General features: G+C 42.2%; 1 protein-coding gene across 1 annotated transcript in view; it reads right to left on the reverse strand.

Annotated features, from left to right (window-relative positions):
- The window catches only part of LOC149284168 (basement membrane-specific heparan sulfate proteoglycan core protein-like), a 48,024-nt gene that overhangs the window by 4,824 nt on the left and 26,871 nt on the right, over positions 1-16,329 (reverse strand). Inside the window, exons 49-83 of the mRNA XM_089497106.1 lie at positions 15,770-15,892; positions 15,532-15,684; positions 15,216-15,358; positions 13,525-13,660; positions 13,239-13,387; positions 12,784-12,919; positions 12,315-12,466; positions 12,070-12,202; positions 11,739-11,890; positions 11,517-11,649; positions 11,243-11,388; positions 10,754-10,883; positions 9,845-9,972; positions 9,203-9,341; positions 8,849-8,992; positions 8,544-8,678; positions 8,065-8,246; positions 7,638-7,833; positions 7,353-7,532; positions 6,828-7,106; positions 6,271-6,433; positions 5,724-5,821; positions 5,157-5,423; positions 4,851-4,963; positions 4,598-4,745; positions 4,348-4,464; positions 4,002-4,019; positions 3,405-3,489; positions 2,937-3,081; positions 2,640-2,739; positions 2,415-2,524; positions 1,911-2,016; positions 1,676-1,774; positions 1,250-1,471; positions 698-942 (exon numbers count right to left, since the gene is read on the reverse strand). Of these exons, the coding sequence (XP_089353232.1) occupies positions 698-942; positions 1,250-1,471; positions 1,676-1,774; positions 1,911-2,016; positions 2,415-2,524; positions 2,640-2,739; positions 2,937-3,081; positions 3,405-3,489; positions 4,002-4,019; positions 4,348-4,464; positions 4,598-4,745; positions 4,851-4,963; positions 5,157-5,423; positions 5,724-5,821; positions 6,271-6,433; positions 6,828-7,106; positions 7,353-7,532; positions 7,638-7,833; positions 8,065-8,246; positions 8,544-8,678; positions 8,849-8,992; positions 9,203-9,341; positions 9,845-9,972; positions 10,754-10,883; positions 11,243-11,388; positions 11,517-11,649; positions 11,739-11,890; positions 12,070-12,202; positions 12,315-12,466; positions 12,784-12,919; positions 13,239-13,387; positions 13,525-13,660; positions 15,216-15,358; positions 15,532-15,684; positions 15,770-15,892 (5,105 nt within the window). The remainder of the gene's footprint in view (positions 1-697; positions 943-1,249; positions 1,472-1,675; positions 1,775-1,910; positions 2,017-2,414; positions 2,525-2,639; positions 2,740-2,936; positions 3,082-3,404; positions 3,490-4,001; positions 4,020-4,347; positions 4,465-4,597; positions 4,746-4,850; positions 4,964-5,156; positions 5,424-5,723; positions 5,822-6,270; positions 6,434-6,827; positions 7,107-7,352; positions 7,533-7,637; positions 7,834-8,064; positions 8,247-8,543; positions 8,679-8,848; positions 8,993-9,202; positions 9,342-9,844; positions 9,973-10,753; positions 10,884-11,242; positions 11,389-11,516; positions 11,650-11,738; positions 11,891-12,069; positions 12,203-12,314; positions 12,467-12,783; positions 12,920-13,238; positions 13,388-13,524; positions 13,661-15,215; positions 15,359-15,531; positions 15,685-15,769; positions 15,893-16,329) is intronic.

The following is a 16,329-nucleotide window of genomic DNA, read 5'->3' on the forward strand; positions in this document are numbered from 1 at the left end:
CCCAGGACCTATTTATACCCAGGACTGTATCTATAACAAGGGGACATCCTCTACGGCTGGAGGAAAGAAGGTTTCTACACCAGCACAGACGGGGGTTCTTTACAGTAAGAGCGGTGAGATTATGGAACTCTCTGCCAGAGGAAGTGGTGATGGTAAACTCAATAAAAGAGTTCAAAAGGAGCCTGGACGTGTTTCTTGAAAGCAATAATATTACAAGTTATGGATATTAGATTAATAGGGACAGAACGTTGATCCAGGGATTTATTCTGATTGCCATATTTGGAGTCGGGAAGGAATTTTCCCCCTGGTATGGGGCAATTGGCATCTGCTTCATAAGGGTTTTTTGCCTTCCTCTGGATCAACACAGTAGGGACACAATATGTATATAGGTTGAACTTGATGGACTTTGGTCTTTTTTCAACCTTATGAACTATGTTACTATGTTACAGCAATTACAAGCAATTGTCGAGAGGACATTGCCTCAGGCTAAATCATTACCACAAAACAATGTAAATACCTGAAAGCAAGTGCCATGACTTATTTCAGCCACTGTTACCTACATGCACTGAGGAGTCCTAAGGGTCTGTCATGTTTAGGCCATATTAAATGTAACAAGTAGATGACCTATGTTTTATTAGGGATCTATGACTGCATTGTGGAGACAGAGGGTTGGGTTATGGTTGATGGCAGTGCTCACCTCTCCAATGCAGCCTTGGAAATTCTGACTGATATTGGCAGCGGATGGAAGTTCCACAGAGCCATCCGCACCCCCAAGGTACATCAGTGTCTTCAAGTTAAGCCCCTGACTTTTTCCTGGTGATGACCTCTTAATGGGTGGATTGCTGTCTACCTGCATTGTCCCATCCTTATTCAAACGTTCTGCAGATACCTTGTGCCAACGTCCCAGCTGTATGGGCTGAGCACTTCGTAGAATGGCTAAACCTGTATCAGACAAAATGTTATTAACTGGATATGCAACACCATAACAGTGATACAGTACTGAAGAAAAACATTCTACCCATCCTACGACAAATGCCATTTATTATCCTCAAAACCTATCCCCATGCACGACCTATTGCCCTTACTACAGGAAATATGGCAAATATATGCACATCTGCTGTCTTAAACTTCACCGTGACCATATGACTAATGAAATGGAGTCATATGATCTGAAATTAGGAGGTAATGAAGCCCTATGATCTGAAATTAGGCAATGACAAGTTCATCTCATGCAATCATAAGAATGTACCTGATCCCAATTCATAGCGGAATTCCAGGTGCCCCCCAGCCATAGCAATGGACACAAAATCCTCTACAGGGACAGCTTTCCCTCCACTGAAGAAAAGAAGACCATCAGGAGACAGGGGTTTAAATTCCAGATCGACACGTAGCTCATTGTGGATGTTAGTGAGAGGAGGGTAGGAGATGTAGGAGGACTGTCCATTAAACGATGGGGTATTCACCATGACACCTGTAAAAATACAAACTTGGTGAGGCAAACGGAAAAGGCCATGAAGGGTAAATAAACTGGAAACATATTATTAGACTAAAGGGAAGGTGATGGAGGTAGATGAATTCAAATGCTTTCAACAAAATTAAAAGTTAAAAATAAGGTGACCGAACAAGCAATTCTGAGTTTCAAGAGAGCAGATACGTTTTTAAGAATCTCTCCGACCTTCCATGCATTTGTCTCCAGATTTGCCCAGGTGGCAGCGGCATGAGTATCCCCGGCCATCAGCTCGGTTAATGCAGGTTGCATCAGGACCACAGGCATCTGAGAACAAGAAGAAGAAGAAGGTACAGAACCTGAGACTCTGATCCGTCCATGTAAAGGAATGCAGTGTCAGGACTGGATGCCACATAGTACAGAAGACAGCAATAAACAGTATCTCAGGGCAAAAGCTACTCACCTGGGTGGCAATGTAGGGCTTGCGAGTGTTCACAGTTACTTCCAGCGAAACCAGGAGGACACAAACACACGTAGTTGTTTTCTGTATCTTGACAAGTTCCAGTATTCTGAAATAAAAAAAGACAGACACCATTGAGATTTCATCCAAATCTGAATATCGACAAACCGCGGAACATCTCATATAACTTCGGGTGCTATGTAACAACATGGTGTTGATTACCTTTTAGAAAGACTCTTCACAGGTGGCATGGAAAGAAAAATGGTAGGAGTTGACAACCAAAAAGCAAATGCTTTAAGACAGAAGCCTGCGGTTCTAGACAGTTGGTGGTATTAGCATTGTCGGTGAAACTGTACAGGTCCATTCACTACCTACATATTGCATTAATAATCCTAAAGCACTCCTCGTGGATTAATGTTTCTGCTACTTTTGTAGACTCGGTTAGCAAAACATTCTTGTTTTATAGGAAGGTTTTAAGGGCTAAGGATACATCTAGGAGTAAAGTACCTTGCACGGTTGATCTCTACAAGTTGGGCAGTTGGAGATACCACTTGATTTTAAGTCTAGGTCCTTGAAAATCACTTCTTCACCTTGGATGATCAATTGTCGAATGCAACCTGGAGAGAGAAAATATTTTAGAAATCAACAGAAAAACAGATGCATCAGTTAAAGGTTGTATTGTGTGCTGGATATAGAAATAAGTGTCAGATATCCAAGTGAATCATTTGTTACCAACAAATCCAGTGTTCAAGCCGGTCTTAGAGATGGCGTCATAGTTAGGATATCCCCCGAGGAATAGCTCTTCATTCAGATCAAGGCCTTGGAATTTGCCCTAGGAACAGAAAGAGTGCTTATCTATGTGCGTTATACAACATACGTTTAATCCAAAATTATTTTTTCTTAATCTGAACTCTGAAGAATCATCAGAAACTTAGTAAACAATTAAACTAGTGACATGTTGGATTCATTATACCGGTCACCTGGCATTAAGGCAAGTTATCTATCTGATAATGACGTGGGTCATAGTACCTGTGATGTCCCATTTACAGGAGCTTTCTGATCTACTACCAATGACCCCTGAGTCAGGTTTCTGTAGAGGGTAACAGTATGGAACTCGCCAAGCGTCAAAGGTGTCGGATAACGAATAGTGGCCATTCCCGATCCTGCATCAAATCTAAAATTGCAGAGAAGAGAGGTTAATATCAGGGAGGTACCAGATGTACAGATGGGCGAGTTTCAGGTCTCATGAGCTTGAGAGTTGCATTCCCTTCTAGAAAAAAATAATTCTCTGGGCTTTGGATGTGTCCAAAATTGAGGGCTCAGGCCACACATACCTGGGCAAATACCCAGTGCAAGCGTTCAAGGGGGTCTAACAATGATGGCGTCCTAATCATTATTTAACGGAAATGTCAAAAGATCATCAAGCAGAAAGTAAGCTACAAAAAGAAAGGTCAACTGTTGAATGTTGAGGGGTGATCACCTTATAGAAATTATTACCTGAATTCCGGCCGGCCGCCCACCAGTCCAAAAGAGACAAAATCAGCCCCACTAGTCTTCTTCTGCCCACTATAAATCAGCATCCCTAAAAGAAAGCAACCCAAATTAGTGAAGAGGAGCTGCTGAATAAAGCGGCACACTAGGCATAATAATTCAGATGAAAAACTCCAATAACCAAATACAACGTATATCCCTGTTCATCAGATGCACAGACGCTGTATACAGTCATTTCATAGATAGGACATACAATGAGGCACACAACATATACAGGAAAGAAAGCCGAATAAACTGAACGTTCCCACTCGCACAGCCACCAGGAATTCTAACGTTAGACCGCTCACTCCTTTGGAGTGAAAACTCTTCTGAGGGTTAAATAGCAAAATCCAACATGCAGTGCTACTGATGCAAAACTGGATGTCTTACTGGACTTTAACTGGGTCCTTTTTGGAAATCTTATGAAGCAGTTTGTAAACCCGACTCTCAGCTCATGCTATCACCAACAGCTGTGGTGAGTAACGCCAAATTTATGCGCTAGAAAAATGATTTGGATCTGAACATCAAAAAGAAGGCATTCCAAGGATGAAGAAGGTGACTTACCTGAATAAAGAACCAGAGCTATAGAGAAGCAGGAGAATGGAAGGACAGAGAAAGGGTAAGAAGACGAGCAACAGGAGGCCACAAGTAACGTAAAGTGAAGAAACCAACAGAAGCTGGCACTACAGGCTTACACAGCCAGATTCCCTAATAACATTTCATAACTAACAGCAAAAAGAAATTACAAAAACATCATTTACAGAAACTCTAGAAAAGATGCAATGCTAGTTGGAAGAAGCCACATTTTTTCACAATAAGGAAGCTGAAGGGAGTATCGGTAGATAATGTGTGCATCTGATTTACCAAGTACAAGGAGAAATCACAGTAAGATCTGCTCCAATTTTCTTACCGTCAGCAGTATCCGGCCGGAAAGTGATCTTTATCTCAAATTTCTTATGCGCATCTTTAATACTTGACAGAGTGAAATAAGACTTGGGCCGACCAGAAAAGTAAGGCACGATCCGTTCTGCAAAGATAAATGGAACTAAATAAGGAGCTACAATGTATGGGATATAACGATGTAAGTGGCTGATCCTGAACCATGAATTAATGAATATGAGATATTAGCATGAAAAAAACTTCATAAAACGCATTCTTACCTCGAACTTTCAACATCGAGAAGGCAGTGACTCTGCCCTGGCGGTTGGCTGCAGTACAGACGTACGTCCCGGCATCCTCGGGTCTCACAGACAGTAGGGTTAACACATTGTTCTCAATTCGAGCATCACTAGGAAGATCTCCTTCCAGCTGCAATTGGCCACAACGTGTTAGTATGAATGAACATTGTGAGATCCGACTCGCACAACCAAAAAATACATAGCTTTACCACAAAAACATGATTAGCTCATGTACCTTGGTCCATGTTATTTCAGGGACCGGAAAACCAGAAGCCAGACATGGGAATATGGCTGTTGATCCAGTTGTTATCTCCTTCATCTCAGGCTGAGCAGCAATTTGCGGAACGGCTGTAAATATGACCATGTACTAAGGTTAATAACGTGATATGGAAGACATATTTATGGCTGTGTAAGGATACTCAAGCAACATTAACTATGAAAAACCTCACAGAAAATAACCACTTTTTTTACAAATGCAAACCTTGCAAAATTTGTTCTATAAGACTCACTACAGGTATTCATGCAAAAAATATATACTTACACTGCACGTGGAGAATGACGTGAGACTGGACTTCTCCAACATCATTGGAAGCGGTACAGCGGTACTGACCAGCATCAGACTGCTTTACTTGCTCAATCTTTAGCATGCCCCCGCTGATCAATACATCAGGGGGCAAGCGGCTGCCGACTTTACTCCAGGTAACTTTGGCTTGAGGGTCGCCAATGGCCAGACATTCAAACTCCACAGAATTTCCAACCAGTACCGTTTGCACCGATGTGCGGATATTAATTCTCACTTTGGGAAGAGCTGTGACGAAAATACAAAAACACAGTAAGCTCCAGACTGCTGGTCAGCCTGTAATCTCAGCCTGGTTACAGATGCAGAGTAGCACAGGTACCCCAGAAGTATTTTAAATAAAGCTTTCAAAGTGGGATATGTTCTTAGAACTGCAGCTGTACAAAGGATGCTTAAAGCACCCAAGACTTGACGTTTAAGAACATAGACAAGTGATCACGTCATTATTTTCCTTCCTATCAGAAAGCATATACTTTACATAAGCGTCAAGGTCCATGTCACAAAATGATGTTCCTATCACTGGCAGCGTACCTTGAATAACCAGCTTCCCACTGTCTTGAGCCTGGCCAAATCGACTGATTCCTCGGCATGTGTAGACCCCTTCGTTTCCACGCTCAAGGTTTGAAATTCTGTAGTAAAGAAAGTATCAGTGCGGCTTACTAAAGCTTAACTCGGTAAAGCTGGATTTACATCAGTTCTGAGAAAAATTCCATTAGATTATGGATTTGTTACATTCCCTGTTTTAATGTGAAGACATAGCAGAGCTGCGTAAGGATTGAGCGCACTGTTTAGCATCGCTTTTTATTGGAATGCCAACTTTTATACCAGTTGAAGAGATACAGTTTTACTCTTGGCCATCAAAATACCACCTCAAGATTTGTGTGTCAAAGCTGAAAGAGACACAGTCAAGCTTCGCAGTCAATCTGCATCGATGCTTACTCAATAACCTGATGTAACGTGACATGTAAAGGAACAAAGATACCCCAGTAATACTAAAGTAGAACTATAGATTTATATAGACTTCTGTAATCACGGATAAAAGCTCTTGATACGTCGGGGAACTTCTGCTGCCACTTACCGAAGCACCGATCCTTGCACTTTGTGATTTGGTGGAAGTGGACCTCCTTCTTTCATCCACTGTATTCTAGCCCTTGGATCCCCAATTACGTGGCAGGTAAACTCTGCAATTCCATTTACACCTTTTGTGTCAGCATGGGGTGAAACTCGCACAGAAAATGGAGCTGTGTGAAGAGAATTAAAGGTCAGGTGTAGGTACAAAAAAGTCCCCCAAAACAAGTGAAAGGAAACAGAAACCCTGGCAATGAAAACCAAACTGCGGATCCAAATATTGCTTATGGTTGCAGAGAAGATATGAAGCCGAGTTCACACGCAAACTATATTTGTTTTTTTTGGACTAAACCTAACCCATGATCACCCTTATCTCGTGCTACGCCTGCATACTGACTAGTCTAATTACAGTATACAGTTGATTATGAACCCACAGAGAACTGGCTACACCCTCGTACCACAGTCATCTTTACTTGTGTTTGATAATCATGAAAATCTCTGCAATTACCCATGTGAAGGTATATCTAATTACTCTGTTATGACCCAATGTAAAAATGAACAGCTCACATATCACCAGTAACTTACCTAAAACGCTGACCTGTGCAGATGCCTCGCTGCTCCCCACTTTGTTGCTCACCGCACAGCGGTAGGTTCCAGCATCAGCAGCGGTTGCTAAATTGATGTGCAGGATGCTGTCACGCGTTGTGGCTCTGTCTGGCAGAGATCCGTTGACCTTGGTCCAATGGAACTTGAGTGGAGGAGTACCATGTGCTAGGCACTGGATTTGGATAACCTCTCCAACACTCACCGACAGCTCGTCAGGAAGGGTGGTAGCATAAGGCAGCGCTGTTGGCGAGAGAGAGGCAATTGATAAGTAGTAATCTATTAACAGAACAGGTAAGGTAACCTCAATATATATATCATACAGTGTGTGGATCTGATTGCAAAACATTTTTTATGTACAAGTTGGTGCTAAAGTAACCCCCAAACTGTATTCATGGTGTCAGACAGATTTATAGTGGATATACTTAATAAAGGTCAACAAAGATTACATTACAAAAAAATATATAATATGTAAATTAGAGAGCATACTTTCAACATCCAGGGTTATGAAAACCTCTGCGTATCCGTCTGTATTAGAGCCATTGCAGATATATTGTCCAGAATCCTGCTGGGCAGCATTGGGAATAATCAGAGTGTTGTTCACCACCTGGTGCTGCCAAGGTAAGGGAGCACGAAGTTTGGACCAGGTTATGGTTGGAGCCGGGTTTCCTACAAAAGGTAATCAAAGGTATTGGTTCTAGAAATGTGAAATTTCACTTCAAAACAGGTGGCACACGCCTACTAAATCCCACTGTCTGTCTTTGCAAAGCTCACCTGTAGCAGTACATGTCAGAGTGGCGCTCTGCCCAGCCACCACAATGTGAACAGGCTTGTCTGCAGTGACCTTGGGAGCACTGGGGTTCACCACACGATCCTCCACGTGAACCTCTACCTGGACTTGTGCGGAACCCGATGGGTTCTGGCCAACACACGTGTACGATCCTGAATCTTCTGATCTTGCAGATAAAATCTAGAGGATGGGTCATAGAGGCAACATACAGTTTCTGAGATCAGAGCAGTTTATTGATGAGCAAATGCCTGATACGAAGAGAGAAGACACTACCCAAAACACTGAAGCTCTTGTCTGTAAAACGAGCAAACATGTTCCACATTTCCTTCCTCTTATAATTGTAAAACATTGTTAATTGTGAGAACCCATGTGTATCATGAACTGTTCAAGCACAGCAGATTCGTGACTCACCTGTAGTATGGCGTTACTGTCCAGTGGCACCAGGTTCTGCTGCTTGAGGTCTTGCCGAGAGCTTGTGCGGCGCCAGCTGACCAAAGGCAGGGGGTCACCCATACCCATACATTCCAAAGTGATCGGATCACCCACTTTCACCCGGATGGGTCCGTTTGGAATCACAGAGACTGTTGGACGACCTGGGAATCCACATATAACCTTTAGTGGAGGCAGGGCTATAGAGCTCACTGCAGCATTATCAATACAGACCAAGGAAACATTATTATTAACTCAAAATGAAGATGGGTTACAATGTGTACGAAAGGCTCGAGAATGACACTAAGAAAATGAGAATGATTAAGTGTATCTTGCATCCCAGGTAGCCTGGAATCAAAACAAAAACTCAAATAACCATGTCATTTTACAGCAATGATGTCAGTTAGAATAGCCAAACATTTATATACAGAAGATCTAAAGATGATGATGGAGTCACATACCTTGTACCATGAGAGTCACGGCACTGTGGGCTGATCCATAGACATTAGAAGCAATGCAGCGGTAGGAGCCCTGGTTCTTATGGTGAGCACCAACAATGGTGATAATGGAGCCATCGGGACTGATGTGCACGTTACCTTTAAGAAGACAATTTTATTTGTAATACTGAGCCACTCATACAGTTTTCTTTATGCTTTGCACATGATTTGTACATAGCTTGCGATACTTGGGTTTAGCCACACAGTGCATCCTATTCAGCCATTTAAGATTTTTTCTGAGTATGAAAAAAATACATCATGTTCATTACCTTGTAGAGGTTGGTTATGGGCCATTTGCCAGGTAATACGGATTGGCTGAGCGCCATCATGGATGCGACACTTAAAGGTAGCATTCCCCCCCTGTTGTACTGTGGCAGTGTGTGGGTCAATAGAAATAACTGGACTTTGGAGCCCTATGGAAGAAGGTTCAGATACAATTATTTAATGTACAGACTCTTACATGCTGCGATGCCCTTCTGACTGGTAAATATTAATTTGGTGCAGAGTTACACAAAGATACTGAATCTTTAAAACTTTTCATTACTTGAAAGCAGTTTGTTTCTGTACTAAAGGATGCTATATCTCCTTTTTTAAAATAAAAAATCAACCATGGCAGTACTCACGATAGGATGAGGCAGCTCCTGAAATAACGGTAATGACAACCGAGGCTTTTTGGACTCCCGAGCCACTGTTGTACTGGCAGATATATTCACCAGAATCAGCAGTAGAAACTTGGGCAATGCGAAGACGGGAGCCTGAGATCTAAAACATTGTGGAAACAACGTTCAACTAAAGTGAAAAATAAAAGCAAACTATATATTTATATAAGTTCTGTCTCATGGAGGACAAAAAAAACTCTCTCCCTACTCTGGGTGAGACCAAGAGGGTTATATTTTTAGTTGTACCTCCAGGATAGGATATGAGACCTAGGATATAAGCCACCAGTCCTGCCATATTGAGGACCAAAAGATAAATATCCTCCCCCTGTGACCGGATGTATACGCAGGATCTGCTCTGGCTGCAACTAGTTGTAAGTAAGGAAAAAGCGTATTTCTGTATAATGGAAGAATCTATAAACCACAAATGATTAAAAACCCTATCAAAACAAATCTATATAAATCAGGACATAAAAAAAGTCATGAGTGTTACTCTTAATTCACAGTTGCTTTTGTTTTTTTGGTACTTGCACACAGGGTATTTGTCACCCAGTGTGTGCAGCATTTTCATAGTAATAAACCAGCATTATAAGGCATTTGTTTTCCCACCTGGTGGTTGGAAGATAATTCAGATCCAAGACGGCTCCAGGTAACTTGGGCTAGTGGATTCCCTACAATCACACAGTTTAGATCCAGAGTTTGACCTTCGACCACCTTATCAGATGATTTCTCTATAACTACAGGCAACGGTATGTTTACAGGAGCTGTTCGAGTATAAAATGAAAAAAAAAGGGATGTCAGACTAAAATATTTGCCGATATTTTCTACAAACACTAACCGAGGATCTGATGTGCCGGGAATGTAAGCAGGAGTAAGTCATAGAACCTCACCGTATACAGCTTAAGACTGCATTTACAGTTATATACTCCTTAAGATCCGCTACAAACATACTTTACCACCGAGTCAGGTTTGTGCAAAGTGAGTATTTTAGGGCCTTATGTAAACCTGAAATCTGCATGACTGCTCCAGAACGTAAAAGAATTAACACGAGGCAGTGATGCTGGTGTCTATACGTACACGCTGTAGTGTCTTTTCAGGGCAGAGTCAAATCTCAGAAATAATATGGGACCACAAAGGAAAAATTCAGAGACGGATTTGTAAAGCGTTCCATGGCTCAGACACACAGAGGGGTCTTTGTGCTCTCAGCGAGTGATCTGTTCTTTTAAAATGTCAGAGTATCTTTTTTTTGAGCTTGAGATAAATAATGTGGGCCTTGTTGCCAAAATCAGGGCTCGTTCATTTAAAGTTAACAATATAGAACAGAATATTTACTACCCAGATGCTGGAATCGCTCCGGTGAAATTGGGAAACCTTGGGTGAATGTTGTCTCTTTGCGGTATAATCATTTTTCACTCACATCAACTTACACTTTGGTCTCCCTCTAATAAAAACAACAATGATCTAACAGATCAAATTTCTTGCTCCCTAATGGATCAATAACCTAATTGCAAAGCATACCTTGTGAGGACCTCTGTATGGTTAAGGTGATGAAGGCCTCTTGTATCCCAGAGGCTGTGCTTACACGGCAGATGTACTCTCCCGAGTCAGCTGGAGATGCCTGAGTAATGCGCATCCGGGAGCCAAAAACCTGCACAAGAAATTAATTTACTGACAATGAAAACTCCATGTATAAAATGCCAGATTTTACCTGAGTTTGAGAAACCTCTAACCAAACAACCATCCCCAAGAATGAATTGATTTCGCAGGAATATGTCACAGGCTAACATATATGAAATTCTGGAATGTTTGGAAGGCTCAAACATATGAAGCACACAAGTTTTAAAATGACAATACACGATACATTGCAACCAGCACCAGTATCATGCACTTAAACACTGCAATTTGCTATGGTGACTTGTGAATGTACAGCTGTAGACCTGACACCTCCCAATCCAAGAAACATCTGTGGAAATGAGCCTAATATCTGCAGTTAATGTAGGTAATCACCTGGTGATTTGACGAGAGAGGACGTCCACCAGCCCTGAGCCAGGTCACAGAAGCTCCTGGATGTCCTTCCGCCTTGCAGGTAAGATCCACCGTCTGACCTTCCACTGTAGTCTGTGAGGACGACTCAATCCAGAGAGAACTAGGGACTTGGAAAGCAAAACAAAATACTTTACAGTTCAGCTTCAATAACAATCACCGTTTGTTTGTAGCTGAATTAGCCATTGTCCACTTCCTCCAAGGATTAACTCTATCAATATAATCACGTAATACACACTGCGTTGGTGGGAGCCTTCGATATCCACAGTGATAGATGCCATCTGGACACCTGAGCTGCTGCTGACACGGCAAATGTACTCTCCAGAATCCGATGGAGATGCTTGGATAATTCGTAGCCGGGAGCCAGAGACCTGAAAAGTCAACACAGAAAGTGAAGACTTCAGAGCTGGGGTCTTTATGTGCAGTAACCACAACCCATAGAGCCCAGAGCCACAAATACCTGGTGATTCTGGGCGAGTTGCTTTCCTGGTCGGTACCACGTAACCTGTTGTTGTGGCTGACCCTCAACAACACAGTTCAAAACAACAGTCTTTCCTTCTGCTACGGAATCAGATGAAGACTCGATCTTGATTGTCGGCGTAATTCCAGAAACTAACAAGAACGAGAGAAGATGCAATCTATCATCAAAGAACACCTACTAGTTATGCAGGATGTGCTTGGGACTGTGTGACTTGGTGAGTTTCTGCTAATAATATTTGCAAATGGAAAAGTGTTGTACAGCTGATGGAGGTACTGAAAACACCCTGCGATACTGCAAAACTTACAGTGACCTGGGCCCGAGCCGTGGATAATGGTGACAGTAACAGATGCCTGGCGTGTGACTCCTCCAGATGTGGCACGGCAGATGTATTCACCAGAGTCTGCCACAGAGGCTTGGACAATCCGCAGACGAGAGCCATGAACCTGACCACACAGCGAAAGAATCTCAGTGAAAAAGTACGTGTACCGCCACAGAAAAGGGAATGTTTGAGGACAGATTGAAATTACGTAGCATTGAATGCCGCTGTTCATTTACCTGGTGATTGGGTGAGAGGGGACGCCCTGATCTATGCCATGTAACCACAGCATTCGGTTGTCCTGCTACCACACAGTTCAGCTCTAGTGTTTGTCCTTCAATAATAGCATTGGATGAGGATTCAATCTTCACAGCAGGAGAGCTGCCTGAAGCTAGGGGTTTAAGAGGGAAACTTCAGCTGGTTTGGCATATTACAGATTCATTAAAGTATACCTGAACGCCGTATGGATCGAAGTAATTGTTTTACGCAAATTAATGTTTCTATTTATCTGCGACTGCCATAAAGGAAATATAATTTGCTTCATAAGATTTTTTTTATAAAAGTGTTATAGAGTATTGTGGTCTAATGAGAGGCCAAAGAAAAGGCCTGAAAGTCTAGATGCTCTGAAGTATGGCAATCGGCGTCATATACATCTTAAATATTTTTTTCAGGGTGAAAGCCAATTTAAAATATACTGTAACAACATACGTGGTGAACCCGAAACACGGGTTATGGTGATATAGATTGAAGTCTGCTGTGTGCCAGCACCACTAGTGACACGACATATGTATTCCCCGGAATCAGCTGTGGAGGCTTGCGTAATGCGCAAACGTGAACCGTATACCTGGACGATTAAACAAAGAGGAAACTTAAGGAATAAGAAATGCGGCCAATGTTCAGCATTATAAACTCAGCCAGTTATATAAACCGTGGAATATTATGGCGCTAAATAAAACAATAAATAAAAATAACATTTTTGCATGCTATGTGTCCGGTTCAATACAGCAGATCTCCAGCAGGAGGCAGAGAGCTAAGGAACCGACTTTATATTCTGAATTATAATGGCTCACTTGCACATTAAATTTTTTATAAAACTTTAGATGCCTCATCAATCCTGTCTTAATATTACATCAAAACAATAAACCCATCAAATCTCTTTTTACCTGGTGATTTGGAGAAAGTGGGCGTCCTCCTGACCTGTGCCATGTAACCACGGCATTTTCGTAACCGGGAATCACGCAATTTAAATCCACGGATTGGCCCTCCGCTATTCTGTCTGATGATGGTTCAATTCTCAACGCAGGGACGACAACTGCAGCAGACGGGGCAGAAAAAGGCTGTTCAAACTCTCCGACGTGACCCAAATTTGTTTGTGGAATTATGCACTGTTTGGGAGGTCACCAGTTTGTTACATTTCAGACAGTTCCAACAATCTCTGTCCTTGCTCACCTCTGGTCACAATGACTTCTATTCTGGCTTGTGACGATCCAGCAGAGCTGCTCCCCACACACAGATAGATTCCTCCGTCAGCCGCTGTTATGGAGGGAATCACAAGGGTGGAGATATCTGACCTCTCTGTACGGGCCTGAAAAAAATGAACGGCTTTACTTTTTTTAACAAACGATCCAAATAATTCGCTACCTGACCTTTATCAACCTCAGATTGAGAGCTCTTATAATGCACAGATCCGGTATGCAGCGATTGTAACTTCACAAAGTACATAAAAAAACCTTTCTGAACTTGTTTTACTAATATTGGAATCTGCACAAAAACAGTGCAGTGTCAACAAATTCAGGAGGAAGAACTTTCCCCGACAACATTTATGGATCATTCATGTACCTGATGTGCCACAGCAAGCTATGTTCAACTAAAATACTAATATTGAGTTATTTTCTTACGAATAGACTGCACCAGGGTGGTGGAATATAATTAAATTTTCTGGATGTAATATTCTTTTATTTTAGGCCCTTTATTCCGTATAACTAGAGCCAGTATGGTTACTGCTAGTATATCATAATTTAGGAGGCATTGACTTCACCTGCTAAGCTTTTGTCTCACTGTCACTTTGTCTGTGGTCTCTTTAATAGCATAGAAACAAAGAATCTGACAGCAGATAAGAACCAGTCTACGTTTTTGTTCCCTGTTGTAAAAATCTCAAACCTTATTTGGCCTTGTCTTATATTCAGGAGATTATTTTGCTTGTCCCATGCAGGCTTAAATTCCATTAGCTAGTGTTTTATTAAAAATTCATACAGGTCATAACTGCTTGAGTTCACATAATATATATAAGATACCAGATACAGGCAAAGAGGTAGATTGACACCTTGAAAGGGGAAGGGTCTAAAACTTATTGGCATAAATTGCATAACTCAAAATTGTTTTACTTTAATGTACTACTAGTAGCAGAAAAATGCTAGAAGTAGCATTGCTAGTCTAAATACAGGCTGTGCTGATCAATGGGCACCAAGACATCAGTAAACCAGGGATGACACATGTTTAGCTGTCACCATGATGGAGACTAAAGAGAAACAAACACAGCTGGGTACCTGGAGCTCCTGGATACGTCTCCGAAGAGCTTCAAGACTGCTGCTTTGAAAGTGAAGGAAGCCAAATGAGCTGAGGGCCTGCATAGAGGGATGGACAAGGCCAACAGGCAACGGGGAGAAAGACAGATCGACAGGAAGGAGAAAGGCAATAGTCATCCACTCAGAAAGAAATGCTCTGGATTAGGAGAGCAGTGAAACGGCAAAAGAGAAAGCCAAGCCAAAAAGTCAGGTCAGGTCTTGATTTGTGTCACCACAGATGTGTCAGGTCACAATCTTCTGATACATAAAGCCAACAGCCATAATCATGTACAAGGGGCCAGTCTTCTAGACTTTCTAACAGTCCGTACCCAAATGTTGTAGTACTGAGATGTTATTTACTTTTCAGTAAAGTTGATGGGAAAGGACTGCTTGAACAGGGAACTTGGGGACATCAGTGCTCAACTGCCACCTGAGGGCCTTTACACAGTAGTTAAAATGTTTCTACGTATCAGAATATTGTTACTGCACAAATCATATTCTGTTATAATGTCCTAAACATCTAACACTGAGGGAGCGATATCAGGTCAAAAGGTATCAGTAGAACCTGTCTCATACCTGTGAGGGCAAGCTGCCTTCTTGTTTCCTCCATGAAATGGTAGCAGGTGGACTGCCGCCTGCCCTACAGTATAATCGGATAGTGTCCCCTTCCCTGGCTTCTACACGCTCAGGGCTCACTTGTACTTCTGGCAAGCTCCCACCTACAAGACACAATGTAGATGGCATTATTTTTTATAATCACCATGTAACTCCCCAGATCAGCTAACAAAATGTCAGTGGCTTCTCTGGCAAAAACACAATGCAAAAAGTATTTTTTTTCCAATCCACAGTGAAAATGGCTACAAATAACTGTTTCCCTGCACAGGATACTTACTGTGTATTCTGAGATCCGCCCTGGCAAGGTGTTGTCCTGCACTATTGCGTGCGTGGCAGGTATATTGACCCTCATCAGAAGGCTCTGTAGATGTAAAACGTAGGATGCCTCCTTGGATGATGGCTCTGGAAGACAAAGCTCCATTTGGTCCACCTGCCGGACACGGACATTAAAATTATATATCGAGCATTGAACACGTGGAAATAATCCTTCCTTTCATTCGCACACCAGTTCCTACCTGTCCACTCTAGTGTTGGAGTTGGATTTCCAGTTGCTGTGCAGCGAAATTCTGCTGGTTGACCACGTTGAACAGTAAGCTGCCTGGGTTCAATAAAAGCTGAGGGATGGACCCCTGCTCCGGCTAATATAGAGCGGAAAATACATTACACTCATCAAGATATTTCTGACCAGAGACAAATCCTGAATGCAATGGTCAGATTTTACCAAGAAATAACCCATACACTGTACAGAGCTGTTAATGAAGAACTTTATAATGTAATCATGTTATTTCATTTGGCCCAGACACACACCATCCCTAGGGTACAGAGGACATGATCTTGTGTTCGTCTCAGGGAGCATCAATTTTAACATCCAGCTAAACTGCAAGCTCGTCTTTCCCTAAACCCAAATTCTGCCCTCCTTTTCGGTGTCAAATCCTATACCCCTTGATGTCATTAACATCACACCAATTTCCTAGTTAGTCATGCTGGCTTATTCTAGCAAACTAGGCAAAGGCAGCAAGTCCAGGGGGCCACATTACCGAGGGCAGGGTGCCTTTTTGGGTGATCAGACTCGCTG

Source organism: Sceloporus occidentalis, unplaced genomic scaffold (assembly GCF_023333645.1).
Source record: "Sceloporus occidentalis isolate IW3139 unplaced genomic scaffold, rSceOcc1.0.p SCAF_98, whole genome shotgun sequence".
Lineage (NCBI taxonomy): Eukaryota > Metazoa > Chordata > Lepidosauria > Squamata > Phrynosomatidae > Sceloporus > Sceloporus occidentalis.